The 13553-nt window shown below is 35.7% G+C and overlaps 2 protein-coding genes across 2 annotated transcripts in view; both read right to left on the reverse strand.

Annotated features, from left to right (window-relative positions):
- Window positions 1–13553, reverse strand: part of LOC134226886 (NHL repeat-containing protein 2) — a 333703-nt gene that overhangs the window by 80527 nt on the left and 239623 nt on the right. The gene's annotated exons all lie outside the window — the stretch shown is intronic.
- Window positions 1088–2084, reverse strand: LOC134223996 (uncharacterized). Its single transcript, XM_062703218.1, has 2 exons — window positions 1869–2084; window positions 1088–1801 (listed from the first exon to the last, which is right to left on the reverse strand). Exons 1-2 carry the CDS (start codon window positions 2074–2076, stop codon window positions 1527–1529), a joined length of 483 nt encoding a protein of 160 aa, XP_062559202.1. The 5' UTR covers window positions 2077–2084; the 3' UTR covers window positions 1088–1526.

Consider the following 13553-nt stretch of genomic DNA (forward strand, 5'->3'; position numbering starts at 1 on the left):
TTTGAAACCTTCTAGCAGACATATTGTCACTATGAATGGGGTTCCAATTAATTGGTCTGTGAAGCCAAATATTTAGGACTTCTGCTGGACCAGAAATTAACTGTAAAAATCACATTGAAGGCCTTCAAGCTAAATGTAACAAATATATTAAGTGTCTATATCCACTTATAAACAGAAAATCAAAACTTTGTCTTAAGAACAAACTTTTGATTTACAAACAAATTTTTAGACCAGCCATGTTGTATGCTGTGCCAATATGGACTAGTTGCTGCAATACCAGAAAGAAGGCACTTCAGAGGATTCAAAATAAAATTTTGAAAATGATTCTGAAGTTGCCTCCGTGGTATAGTACCAATGAACTTCATAGAATTTCTAATATTGAGACAATGCAACAAATGTCCAACAAAATAATTTCCAATTTTAGACAAAAATCGTTGCAATCTTCTATTACAACGATTAACTCCTTGTACCCTTAGTATAAAATAGGTTAAGTTTAGTTTAAGTTGAAAGCATTGTAATTCCTACATGGTTCAATTCAACCAGAGGAAAAAATTCTAACTGGCCAGAGGCAATTGAAATGTATTAATAATAACTAAAAGCGTAACATAGCAAATAAGGATGATAGTGTTAAGAAAACACGGAACACCTAGTCTAAGAGATAAATGCATGTATTAGATAATTAGCAAATAAAAAAAAAAAAAAAAAAAAAGCATTTTCATATCATTGTAAATCGTTTAACTTCACGTAGAAGTAACACACTCAAACCATTAATTAGTGAATAAACTAATTTTTTAGCTGAAGAAAACTGTTATTGGCTACATAAGTGTTTTACCCACCTCCCATGTTTATTGGGGTATGCAAATGAAAGACTTGCTGGGGCGAAGCTAGAAAATATTCGAGTCTACGTCAATTGTGGAAAAACCTGAATGGCAACCACCTGATTTAGAATCAGATCCATGCTAATTACGCGACTCAATGCCCTAAGTCTTGATATTAATGGGGAAGTGTAAACCATGGTAAACCGAACACATGCTTGCAAATTATTTGACTAATATTTTTGCGTACGGTATGGTTAATTTATTGCATTTTTTCGTCTTTGATTTATACGTAGATATACATTAGTCAGCTTTCAAACCTGATGATCAAACCAGCATTTCAACAATTCTTAATTCGATGGATACTTTGCTATGCAGATGCGAAGTCTGGTAAAATACATATTTATAAGTGAATATTAAGGTACGTCAAAAAATTACGCTTTTCTTATAAAATGTATCAATGTAGGTGGAGGAGTGTTCATGAAGATTAAGTTACAGTTTACTTCGAGACCATTGAGCATAATCTGTATAATAAATAAATAATTGTTAAAAGTTGTTGAATTTTTTGTATAATTTGCTACATCAACTTTGTTAATAGATTACATTTCACGTTCTTTGATGCGATTTATTTTAAATGATTTGGAGTTTTATGCGTGAAATTTTCTTTAGGCCTAAAATAAATGGTTACTACAGAATACAACAAGGAAGAAATTAGGCACAGTAATTTTTCAACAAATATTCATAGGTGCAACCTCGCCGGCAACATTCTTCGACGATGTTACCACGTTTGCCGAGCAGAAATCGATCTGGAATCATTGCACTCATGCGTTCTTCGAACATGTTGCTGTTAGTTTCGCGCTTAGGATACAGAGTTTTCATCCAATTGGGTCTGTTCTTGAATCTCATCACTGCAGAGATCCAATTTACCATTGGCTGCTCCTCTACGTTAGACCATTCCGGCAAATGGTAGTCGTGCATGTTCATTTCTTAAATGTGTGGAAAATTACATGAATTTAAATAGTTTTTTGGATCACGAAATGAGAATTATCTCACCTGCTGTGCTGCTGGGCCGCTTACTGGGCGGTGGCGGAAGTGTGGGGTAGGCATTGCAAAGCTGGGCAAGTGCACGAGACAGTTTCGGGCCACAAAATTTGTGCTTCTGGGATGCGTGGGCGTTGTGGGTGACTAAAACACAAATAAGGAGACTCACTGTCAACGAAAGGTTGACGGTGGTTACAACCGATGATGGTTTGTAAGGCATTTCTTAGCAGCCACGGCTCACGGAAGGGAATGAATAGGAAGGATTAAATCGCATGCTTTTATATGCAACTATTTTGTAAATATGCAAGCTGCAATGTATTTCATTGAAGCAGAAAATTAATTGTGACAGTATACTATTACACTGTTCGAAACAAGTAGGTTAGCAATTTAGTTGGAGTTTGAGACATACAATTACCTATATATCATAGTGCATCCTTAACCCGTATTGGTCTGAGTGGAGGAATAAAAATCAAATTGCTGCCGTTTCGTAATTTTTTTTCGTATTGGCCTGGTTTTATTACTGTTCTGCTCGTACGGATTTCAGAATTCACAATACATGTTGAGGCTTGTGATGTAGTCTTCTTATTCGGAGTTATTCCGGTGGGTCACTGGGTTAGATGGGAAATTTGTCCACCACTTCCTTTTTTGACAAGTCTTCTGTCTGTCTTACAATTTGCTGAAGTTTGAGATATTTCCTAATGCGAAAATCAAGATTACGGTTAAGTAAATTGTGAAAAACTAAAATTAAGAATTATATGGAAATTTTGCATGGGCAGTTCAATACGCGTATTTTCGCCTACGATGCAGGACAACGTCTGCCGGGTCGACTAATAATAATAGCACAATAATAGCAATACCAGTTATAACTTTGTTCTTTTCAATAACATAATTTGTAATAATTTTAGTTATTTTCATCATTTTTCAGGTAACATATATTGTAGTTATGTTTTTGTTCAATTTAAATCATTTTCAGCATCATTTTTGTTAAAAATAGAAGAGATTATGTTACAATTTTTGTTATTTCAACTACTAATGGTACATGTTTTATAACAACCTCTGTAATAAAAAATGCTGTAACAGAATAATAAGTTCTGATATAAATCTGTTACCATCTACTGGTCCCGAGCAAAGTCTGAAAACATAATGAGAGCATATAGAAAACATATTTTGATTTTGAGATTAAATTGAAATCATAATTTGTTTCCAAATATGAAACATCATGATTGATTACATAATTTGATTTCAGTTTGCTGTACACGGAAGAAATAAACTGCCCAATAGTGAGTTTAATTCACCCAACCTCGAACATCCGTACGGGAAGCCAAAATTGAGTAAGTAGGGTCGAAGTAGTTTGCCTTTACTCCCATGTTAAAAAAGTACCCAACGGAAAATTTATTGACCCAAATTTAAGTTTAACTCACTCAATTTCGACCTCAGGTAATAAAACTCAAAATTGGCTTCCCGTATTGAACTGGCGTCGTTGGATTGTTTGGCTCTTTTATTTTGACAACAAAAGAAAGAGTGGATGAAAGCGAAGAGAAAAAATAACTCAAAAGTAAGTTTAAAAGTACTCAATTTTGGGTACTTTTTTTCTTCCGTGTAGATTTCTATATTGTATGATCTGACATCAAACTGTATACTTATTTTGTTATCGAAAATCAATATCAAAATTAGTTTTCGATTTGCTCTCGTCGATAGCAGTTAAGTTAAGTAATCATAATCGGCGATTTTACAACATCAAAACAAGTTATCGATTTTGTGTCAAGCTTTCCTCGGGATATTGCCATAGTTTGTGACATTTTGAAAATGGTCGATTTCGGCAACGGAACTGACCCCAAGGTGGCCAATGTCCTGAGAATCCACGGATGTCATAATTCGACTTGTCTTGCAAAATGCTGAAGTTTGATACCGATGTTGCTAATGTGAAGCGAAAATATTTAACTGGCCGCTTTGGAGCCGGTTCCCAACGGGTCACATCGAAGAAACCTGTTGCTGGCAATTTCCGGAACAGGAACATGATTTTTGGTTTTGATGTAATCCCTATCTACAAATCTTTCGAAATGGTATAGGAATAGAGACGAAAAAAGGGACGTTTGTTGGACTATATCTCCAAAAACAGGAAGCTGTGGTCAAATTTGCTGCACCTGACCCAGTGACCCATTGGAAAACTCCCGATAAGAAGAATACATCATAAGTCCCAACAAGTCTTCTGAGTTCTGGGATCCGTTCGAGCATCAGAACAGTAATAAAACCACCCTCCTTAGCCGTGGTTGGGTTTGATTCCCGGGTTGGAAATTTCCTCGATTTTCCATGGCATAAAAGTATCATCGCCTCATGATATACAAGTTGCAAAAATGGCAAACTTGGTTAAGAAACCACGCGAGGCGACAATTACCCAGTGGGGGATGTAATGCCAATGAAGAAGAAGAAGAAGACGAAATAAAACGGAATGTAATACGCGCCAATATTTTATGAATTTATGCTGGATTTTTTAAACGATTTTCCCGGCACATTATTTTGAATTTCCACTGAGGATTCGATTGCATTTGAGTTTCCACGAAATATTGTTTCGCATTTCCAAACGAATTTCTTTCGATTTTCCACGCGACATTTTTTTATATACCTATTCATGTGATATTCGCTTGAATTTCTACTTGAATTTTGTTCAAATTTCTACGGGAAATTCGTTAAATTTTCACTGGAGTTTTTATTTCACAGGTATAATGTTAGAATATAGGGGCCCTCCTTAGCCGTGCGGTAAGACGCGCGGCTACAAAGCAAGACCATGCTGAGGGTGGCTGGGTTCGATTCCCGGTGCCGGTCTAGGCAATTTTCGGATTGGAAACTGTCTCGACTTACCTGGGCATAAAAGTATCATCGTGTTAGCCTCATGATATACGAATGCTAAAATGGTAATCTGGCTTAGAAACCTCGCAGTTAATAACTATGGAAGTGCTTAATGAACACTAAGCTGCGAGGCGGCTCTGTCCCAGTGTGGGGATGTAGTGCCAATAAGAAGAAGAAGAAGAAGACCTTACGCTCAAACACTCCGAAGGCTCTCCGATCAGCCTCTTTTAACGTCCATGTTTCATGGCCGTATAAAGCCACCGGAAGAATCAGAGTAGTATACCGCGCGAGTTTTGTTTTCGTTTGCAGACTACGGGACTAAGCCCTATTTGCAGTTGCAATACGCATTTTCACCTCGCTGGTAACATCATTATCGCATGTCACTAATGTTCCAAGATACACAAATTTTTCTACCACTTTAAATTTTTCACCATCCAGCACCATTTCGCTACCACCACCACTAATGAACCCACGTTGATTGCCAGCGACCATGTACTTCGTTTTGCTGGTATTTATCGTGGTCCAATCCTCCGCAAACCCCAGGATCATATGCGATCTTGTGATAATGGTACCGCTTCTTTGCACACGAGCTCATTTTAGACATTGACATTTGATCCATCGTTAATCGGTCCTAACGAAAACCTGCTTGGTTTGGCTTGGCTCTTCAATCTGTTTAACATAATACGGGACATAATTTTGTACGCCGAATCAAGGTGGATTATTCCTTGGTAATTGGCAATTGGCGCACTCCAGTCTGTATTCTTTTTTAAAAAGATGGCAAAAGAGGTCGTCCAACCAGCTAGCAGCCAATTTTTCGTCTTCTCATATTTTCGACATAATATGGTGCAAAATTTCATAAAGCTGCTCACTTCCATGTTTGAAAAGTTAATCCGGGAGCTGGTCCTTTCCGCAGCCTTACTGTTTTCCAGCTCTCTAATAGCTTTCTAACCTCATCTAGTGTATGCGAATAATAATATTGTCTTTTTTAACGAGGTTTTTGGCCCTAGGTCGGGTCACCTCGTAGAGCTTATTTGACTCCCCTGCTAAATATTTTACAGCCTACTCCAAATTCTCAACTTTTTCAATGACATCTTCAATTTCTGTATCTACCTATTTCTGCGGATTTCTGATACCTAAGCATAAACAATTGAATTGAAGTAAGTTTAACAAAACAGGTGATAGGAATGGTTATTTGATCACATGAAAAATCTCACTGTCTGGACCCGGGGGACAGCTACCGGATACAGACATTGATTTTGCACCACAGTTACATTATATATCTAACAAATCATGATCGGTATTTGAAATATGACTAATATAGACCTTCACCACATAATCAGATTTTTTTGGCATTTTTGTTCAATTACAAATTTGGTGTGGTGTAATGTGCTAATGAGGCGTTATATGCGGGAGCGCAATGCTCAATATTCAAACCCACACACTCAGTTTTTATTTCTGCAGTTCGGCAAAAATCCGCACAGCCGTGCGCTAGCAAAATAAAAAACTGATATACCGGCAAAAATAGCGTTCGGCAAATTATTTGCTGATTATCAGCCATTTTGACAGAAATTTTAGCAAAAAACATGTTTGCTGAGGCACGGCTGTGCGATTCTTGGTAAAAGTTCAACATTTTGCTGAGATCCTGGTAAAAAAAAATTAAGTGTGCATGATGTATTGTTTAGTTGCTGGCCGGGGGATATGACTGGAAAAGAAGGAGTAAGTTTTATCGGGAGTGGCGATCCCAACCTAACGCTACCTGGGTTTGCCTCCTCAGGTGTCTGAGAGCAAATTTCCGTTACCTTCCATAAAAATAAAATTAAAACATACATACATCTCTTCATTCTGTCGAGCTGAGTCTATAATACACAATGGGTTTCCGGGCCGTCTGTTAAAAATTCGGTTTTGGAGTGACTTCATTTTCATTTATTTAACTTCAATCTAAACAGATAACATATAGAATCAGCAATTTGACACCACAATTCGCGGTTCGAGGCCACATCTCTCCATCCTCGGTTGCGCCCCATGCTTGCCAAGCCGTTCTGCACTGGACAGCCAACCTTGATCGCTCTACGCATTTTTGTACCTGCCGGGTTGGAAGCGAACAACATTTTCGCAGGGCTGCTGTCCGCCATGGTTTATGTTTCATGTCCGTATATATTGCTCTTGTTCTCTTATTAATTGGTTCCCACTTGTTTCATGCCACAAGTCGTCGCCATTATATCAGTTCTAGATTTTTCTCCGTTGGTTTCTCGAACGGTTTGTTAAATTTCGGGAGCAATAAGCTGTTGGACTAAGGTCCCTATCCACCGGGATGGGGCTGCCATCTTACATTAGCTTCCGGGCAATAGCATTTCATATTCAGCCACTGGATACCAGAACAGACGATGTTGGAGCCGCACCCCCTTGGTAAACAGACGCTCGATCAGTCAGGTCAAGATTGTTCAAAATCCCACTCAACACCAGGAATAGGCGGTTTCTTTGATACGGCCTGCTTGCGGTCACATGCAGCTTTTTATAGTAGTTCAACAGAGCCCACTATTGACCCTACCAGCTAAGCCCTCAGGTCGCACCCCCTTACTCTAACTGATGTCAGAAGGACAACAGTGCTCAGGCTACCCGTCCAGCTAAGTATGCAACCCTTAGCTGGTGGTCAGTTGTCATCGGAACTTGTAAGTTATGATCAGAGCTACAGTCACTCTCAAAATTGAGCGTACAGTATGGATTAGTTGACTACATTCGAAAATTTCAAAGGAAATACAATAGTTAGCTCGGTTGTTTTTAATGCATTTCAATATTCATCCCTTCCTTCAATGTATGCGTACATAAAATTGTTGAAATTGTTTCTCTAAAGTTCATTTATTTGAAAATAATCTCAAAATATGCCTATTAGATGTGACAAAATTGAGCGTACAGCTAATGTTTTCTATGAAATTTCTTATTATAAACACGATTAATGTATTTTAATATTGTTTTTCATTATTATATTTATAATAATAAACATCCGCTACTTAAACATTCAATGTTTTGAAATTAAACCATGTTTTGGTCAAAATGGCGAACAAGTGAGAAGTAAGAACATTGCTTTTTAACAATTCAATGCCTGTGGGCAAAATAAATGCTTTATTTGTATGTTTCACCGGCATAGTATCCTATATATGATAGCTAATCGAAATCGAGTGAGACATACGATAAATTTGTCAAAATTCAGTCGATAAATGATGAAAACAGATGTAAACATACAGAGAAAACGACAAATGTTAGGAATGACATAATTCAAATTTAGAATTTCTTTAACTTAAATTTGTTTTAAAGCTCGATTATTGTCTCAGGTATTTCATTAAGAGTAATATTATTGAATCCAATCATTCACAGTCAAATTCTAAAAGTACAAGGTGCATGTTAAGGTACCGAACATAAAAACAGCTTTTCAACCCCGTAGAGCACTTCTGATTAAATATTGTAAATATAGCCTCAAATCGTAATTTCATAATTGAATTTGGAATAAACTCCACGATCTGTTACCATAAGGGATGCAATTGGATGATTTCCATGTGGCGAGTAAAAATAAACTTTTTTAAGAGTTTGGCAGCTGAATTTAAATGATTCAACCAAATTTGTTCCTACGGTGACTGAGTCTTCAAATATGATATGACATCTTATAATGTATCCGTGTGCTGCGCTTTAAGTAATATTATTATTGATGAGTGTCCTGAGCTTATGAGCTACCTATAAATCGACTTTTAAATAAAGTTATACTTAATTTGAAATATGCCGTTCCCAACATTTGTCGTTTTCTTTGTATGTTTACATCTGTTTTCATCATTTACCGACTGAATTTTCCCAAATTTATCGTATGTCTCGCTCGATTTCGATTGTCTATCATATATAAGACACGATGCCGGTGAAATCCATATCTTAAAGCATCTATTTTGCCCAGCAGCATTGAATTGTTAAATAACATTGTTTATACATCTTACTTGTTCGCAATTTTGATTAAAACATGGTTTAATTTCAAAACATTGAATGTTTAAGTAGCGGATGTTTATTATTATAAATATAATCATGAAAACACAATTTTAAAATACATTAATCGTGTTTATAATAAGAAATTTTATAGAAAAACATTAGCTGTACGCTCAATTTTGTCACATCTGATAGGCGTATTTTGAGATTATTTTCAAATAAATGAACTTTAGAAAAAATTTCAACCATTTTATGTACGCATACATTGAAGGAAGGGATGAATATTGAAATGCATTAAAAACCACCGAGTCAACAATTAAATTTCCTTTGGAATTTTCGAATATATTCATCTAATCTATGGTGTACGCTCAATTTTGAGAGTGACTGTATGTTTGACACCATTTCGTAGTCCAAAAGGAAGACAAAGTAACATTTCAAGTTTTATTCCGCTCTAGGGATGGTTTTCTAGATCAATTTATAAGATCTAACAATAAAACCCACTACTAAACGACAACCTTCTGATGACCACTATAAGTGTAAGATATGACCAAGTGGCCCTCTCTAGATAACCACTATAAACCTTTTGTAAGAGTGTTTAGAAAACCTTTTTAAACCACCCGCAAAAAAGGGAATTTGGCTGCGGCAGCTGTCAAAAATGTAGCTTTGAAAAAAGAGAAACAAAACTTTGCAGAAAAATAATAACAACATAAAATGTTGATGGAAATCATGATGACGATGACTACATAATAATATTATTTTTTGGAATCATATTGTTTTACAATGTGCTTCCATCGAAATAAGGTGCGCGTTCAATTTCATAGTGGAAGCTAGGAAAAAAATAAGATTGAACACCACGCGCTCTCAAAATAATGTGGTTTTGGGCATTAAATTTAAAATAATTGTAACAGCAAAACCCCTAATCTCCATTGAAAATATAAATATTTCTCCCCAACATATTTATAATGCAAATCAATAACCAATAAAGTGTTTTACGCGTTGAAAACATTGTATAATCATGAATGACAGCGATAAACTATACCGTCTTGAAAATGTTTCTTTGATAAGAAAATTATTTTGAGCTTTTTAGTGGAATGTTTTCACCTGTCATAAGACGAGTTTAAACAATCCCATTGAATTCCACCACTTAAGTGGTGGAATTCAATGGGATTGTTTAAACTCGTCTTATGACAGGGGAATGTTTCTTTATTTTCAATATGGCCATCATGAATTTCGATTAGAAAAATGTTGCTCTTGTTAAACACCTTTATAAACTCTTTGCAATGCAAATATTCTTATTGGGGTTACTCATTTGACCACATTACGACCAAAAAATTTGGTTTTGATCGAGCTTTGAAATTAGGATTTATCACGCTCTCCATCACAACTATAAAGCCGCTCATAAGGTCAATAGGTGGTTGACGTTTGAAGCTTTTTCAGCATATTTATGAGAGGTTTATTGATAGCAATAAGATCGGCAATAAAACTGAGCAAATAGCTATGGTGATTGCTATCATAAATCCGCTATAAGAATTGAATAAATCCAAGAAGCATGGAAATTGTTACTTGGGGTCATCCCAAAGCTTACCATACCTACCTGGATACCTGGTTGGCTACAGCGTCGATACACCTATGTCTGGCGTATTGTAGAGCAGAGTGTAAAATAATCGAAACTTTTTTGTGAACTCCACCTTTCTTCACTTGTCAGCTCACTTCCAGACACATTCATAGTCGGCTCTGGACTGTCAATATTCAGTTGAATATTAGTCATTGACTATTTATGCACATTTTACAAAAAGATAAATAATCTGAAATCTGAACACGTTTCAAATGAGTAAAGTAATGTATCACATAGAACTGAATCCGATTTTCATCCGCGAGGCACTTTCAACGGTAAACATCAACATAAACAATGCTAACTATGCTTTTTTCTGTACATAGTAAGCACACTCAGTGACAGTCGAATGAATGAGTTGGTGGAGTAGTCGTCTGACTATGTCATTCTATGTTTTGAATATTCATGCGATGTTTGTCAAAATTCGGATCGAAGTTGCTTTATGAAGGTGAATATTTTATCAGGGTGTTTACTACCTGTAAAACCTGGAATTATCAGGGAATTCTCCCCACCTGGAAAATACCTGGAATTATCAAGGAAATCCTGACATAATCAGGGAAATTTCAATACCCGGTGATCATGAGTGAAATTCCTTTAAAATATTTGAATAAATATACCAATCAAATCTATTGAAAATGTAGTGAACGTTAATGGATCGTTGTTCCGCAAAAAACGTTTTGCCATCTTCTAAAGAATTCCTGGAGAATTTCCGAAGCTATTCTTGGTGAAATCTAGGAATTTATTCGAGAAATCCATTAGGGATTGCTTTGTAAATCCCTTTGAGTATTCCCTTGGAAATTCCTTAGGCATACACAGGATTCTGTTTTTACACGATTTTTTTCCGCTCGTAATTTTGATCGTGTGACTTCAATTTGCCACCAAAGTCTTTGCAACATGTTTCAAAAAATCCTAAATAATTCAAAGAAAAATCATATGGTTATTAATATGCGTTAAACATTTAGGATGAGTGCAAAATTAGGAAATGTAAACCGTGTAAAAACAAAATCCAGTGTATATTACAAAATACTAAAAGAGTAATTTTTTCAAGAGGAGGAGGATTTTCAATTATTCAAAGAAATCACAGTGTCCATAAAAATGATTAGCAATTTTCTAATTTATTTCTGGAAATTCCCGAAAGGGAACCTGAAGGGATTTTCTAAAAAAGTGTAGAGTGATTTGTGAATGATTTTTGCTAAAGGAATTCTTGAAAGAAAAGCCGAAGGATTCCCGAATGGATTTTTCAAAAGAGTTTCTAAATGTGTTCTCGAACTATTTCCAAAGAATTCTTAAAAGCAAAATATCCGGAAAAACTCCTCCAGGTGTTTTCTAAAGTTTTCCTTTGGATACTTCTGAATGAGTTCCTCAAAAATCCCAAGGAATTTCCAACAAATATTCGAAGAATTTTCCGAAGGTTTTTACAGTAAAGCAGTCATAGAACGCTAGTGGCGCTGTAACCATTAAAATTATTCTGCTAAAATATGCTTCGATAAGCTTAATAGCTTATTCAGATTACGATTAGATTATTTATCGTAATAAATATCATGTTAGAGCGGAGAAATAATTTTGAATGTATGCGGATGGCATCAGGTTGTTGTTTATCATGACATTTATGATTATATATGGCGTAATCTGAATAGGCTATAACTTGGCCGTTTGACACTTTTAGTACCGGTACCTTGGCTGCTAGGTCCAAGCAAACTAGATGTTGGTCTCAAACTAGGACAAACTAGATGTTGGTCATGGGAACAGGTATAAGGACGTTAGGCATGAGTAAAAAAACAGCTGAAATAAAATTCAAAGAGATTTCCGATAGAATTCTTAACCAAGTTCCCAAAGAAATTCCTAAAAAAAAATCAGAAGAATATCTGAAGAAATCTGCAAAGTATTTTATAAAAGTATTTCCGAGGGATTTTCACAAGACATTTTCGAACAAACACCTAAAGGAATTGAAAAAAAAATCGTAAATAACTCTATGGTGTCTCGACTGTTAAATATAAGTGATGGGATTCGGCTTTACAGTCTCCAAATTGTTCAAACAATAATGTTTTAACTGCCCGACGTTTCGGCTGTGTTTGGCAGCCTTCTTCTGGGGGAAATTAGTTTTACTGTTTTCGTTGTTTTGGTACACTGTAATCTTGTGTCGTGTTGTCATTCATGTTTTATATTTTGATTTTCGTGGATTTTATCAAAAAATATTGTTTAATTTGTTCGCACTGTCAATCACGGACCCTGTTTAACATTTTAACATTTTTAACCCTGTTAAACAGGGTCCGTGATTGACAGTGCGAACAAATTAAACAATATTTTTTGATAAAATCCACGATAATCAAAATATAAAACATGAATGACAACACGACACAAGATTACAGTGTAACAAAACAACGAAAACAGTAAAACTAATTTCCCCCAGAAGAAGGCTGCCAAACACAGCCGAAACGTCGGGCAGTTAAAACATTATTGTTTGAACAATTTTGAGACTGTAAAGCCGAATCCCATCACAAAAATCGTAAAGGAATCGCCAAATGCATCTCTAAAGGAATTTTCGAAACAATTCCTTGGGATGTTTTCTAAAGTTTTAGCAAAGAAATTTCAAATTAAATCCTGGAGGAAGATCTGAAGCAATTCTTAAAGTCCGGAGGATTTTCTGATGGAATCTATGGAGACATTTTCAAAGGAAAACTTGGAGGAATTTCCTATGTGATTCCTGAAGGAATTTTGATTGAATGGCTGAAGCAATTTCTGGGTGAACTTGCGAAGGAATTCCTGGAGGAATTTCTTAAATAATTTACAACATTGTTTTGTGAAGCCACCAAAATATTCTTTAAAATAATATTTTTCGCAATATTTACTTTTTTGAATTGATAATTTTGCTGCTAAAATCTATATATGGCACGTTTGTTTTTGCCTGGAAATTAATGTAAAACACCTGGAAAAATCAGGGAATTTTGTTTTTACAGATGAGTAGACACTAGACCTCTTCATGTTTTCAAAAAGTATTAAAAATTCAACCGGTCAGCCAAGAATCGCAATTCTTATGCTAAAATAAGTCTCCTGTCAAATTTTCAGCTAATTCTGATAAAATTTCGAGGTGGCTCAAGTCGATTTAGTGTTTTTGGGCTATTTTCAATTTTGGAAAAAATCTAACAAGAGATATAACCATCGACAACTATCGCAACAACCTCTATACGGAAGCTTTTGGTGTGGTCTACAAGTCTTGTGAACATTGCGATTCGTTCTGTTCACGTTTTGTCCATGTTAGAGTGATTTTCATGCTT

Source organism: Armigeres subalbatus, chromosome 3 (assembly GCF_024139115.2).
Source record: "Armigeres subalbatus isolate Guangzhou_Male chromosome 3, GZ_Asu_2, whole genome shotgun sequence".
Taxonomy (NCBI): Eukaryota; Metazoa; Arthropoda; class Insecta; order Diptera; family Culicidae; genus Armigeres; species Armigeres subalbatus.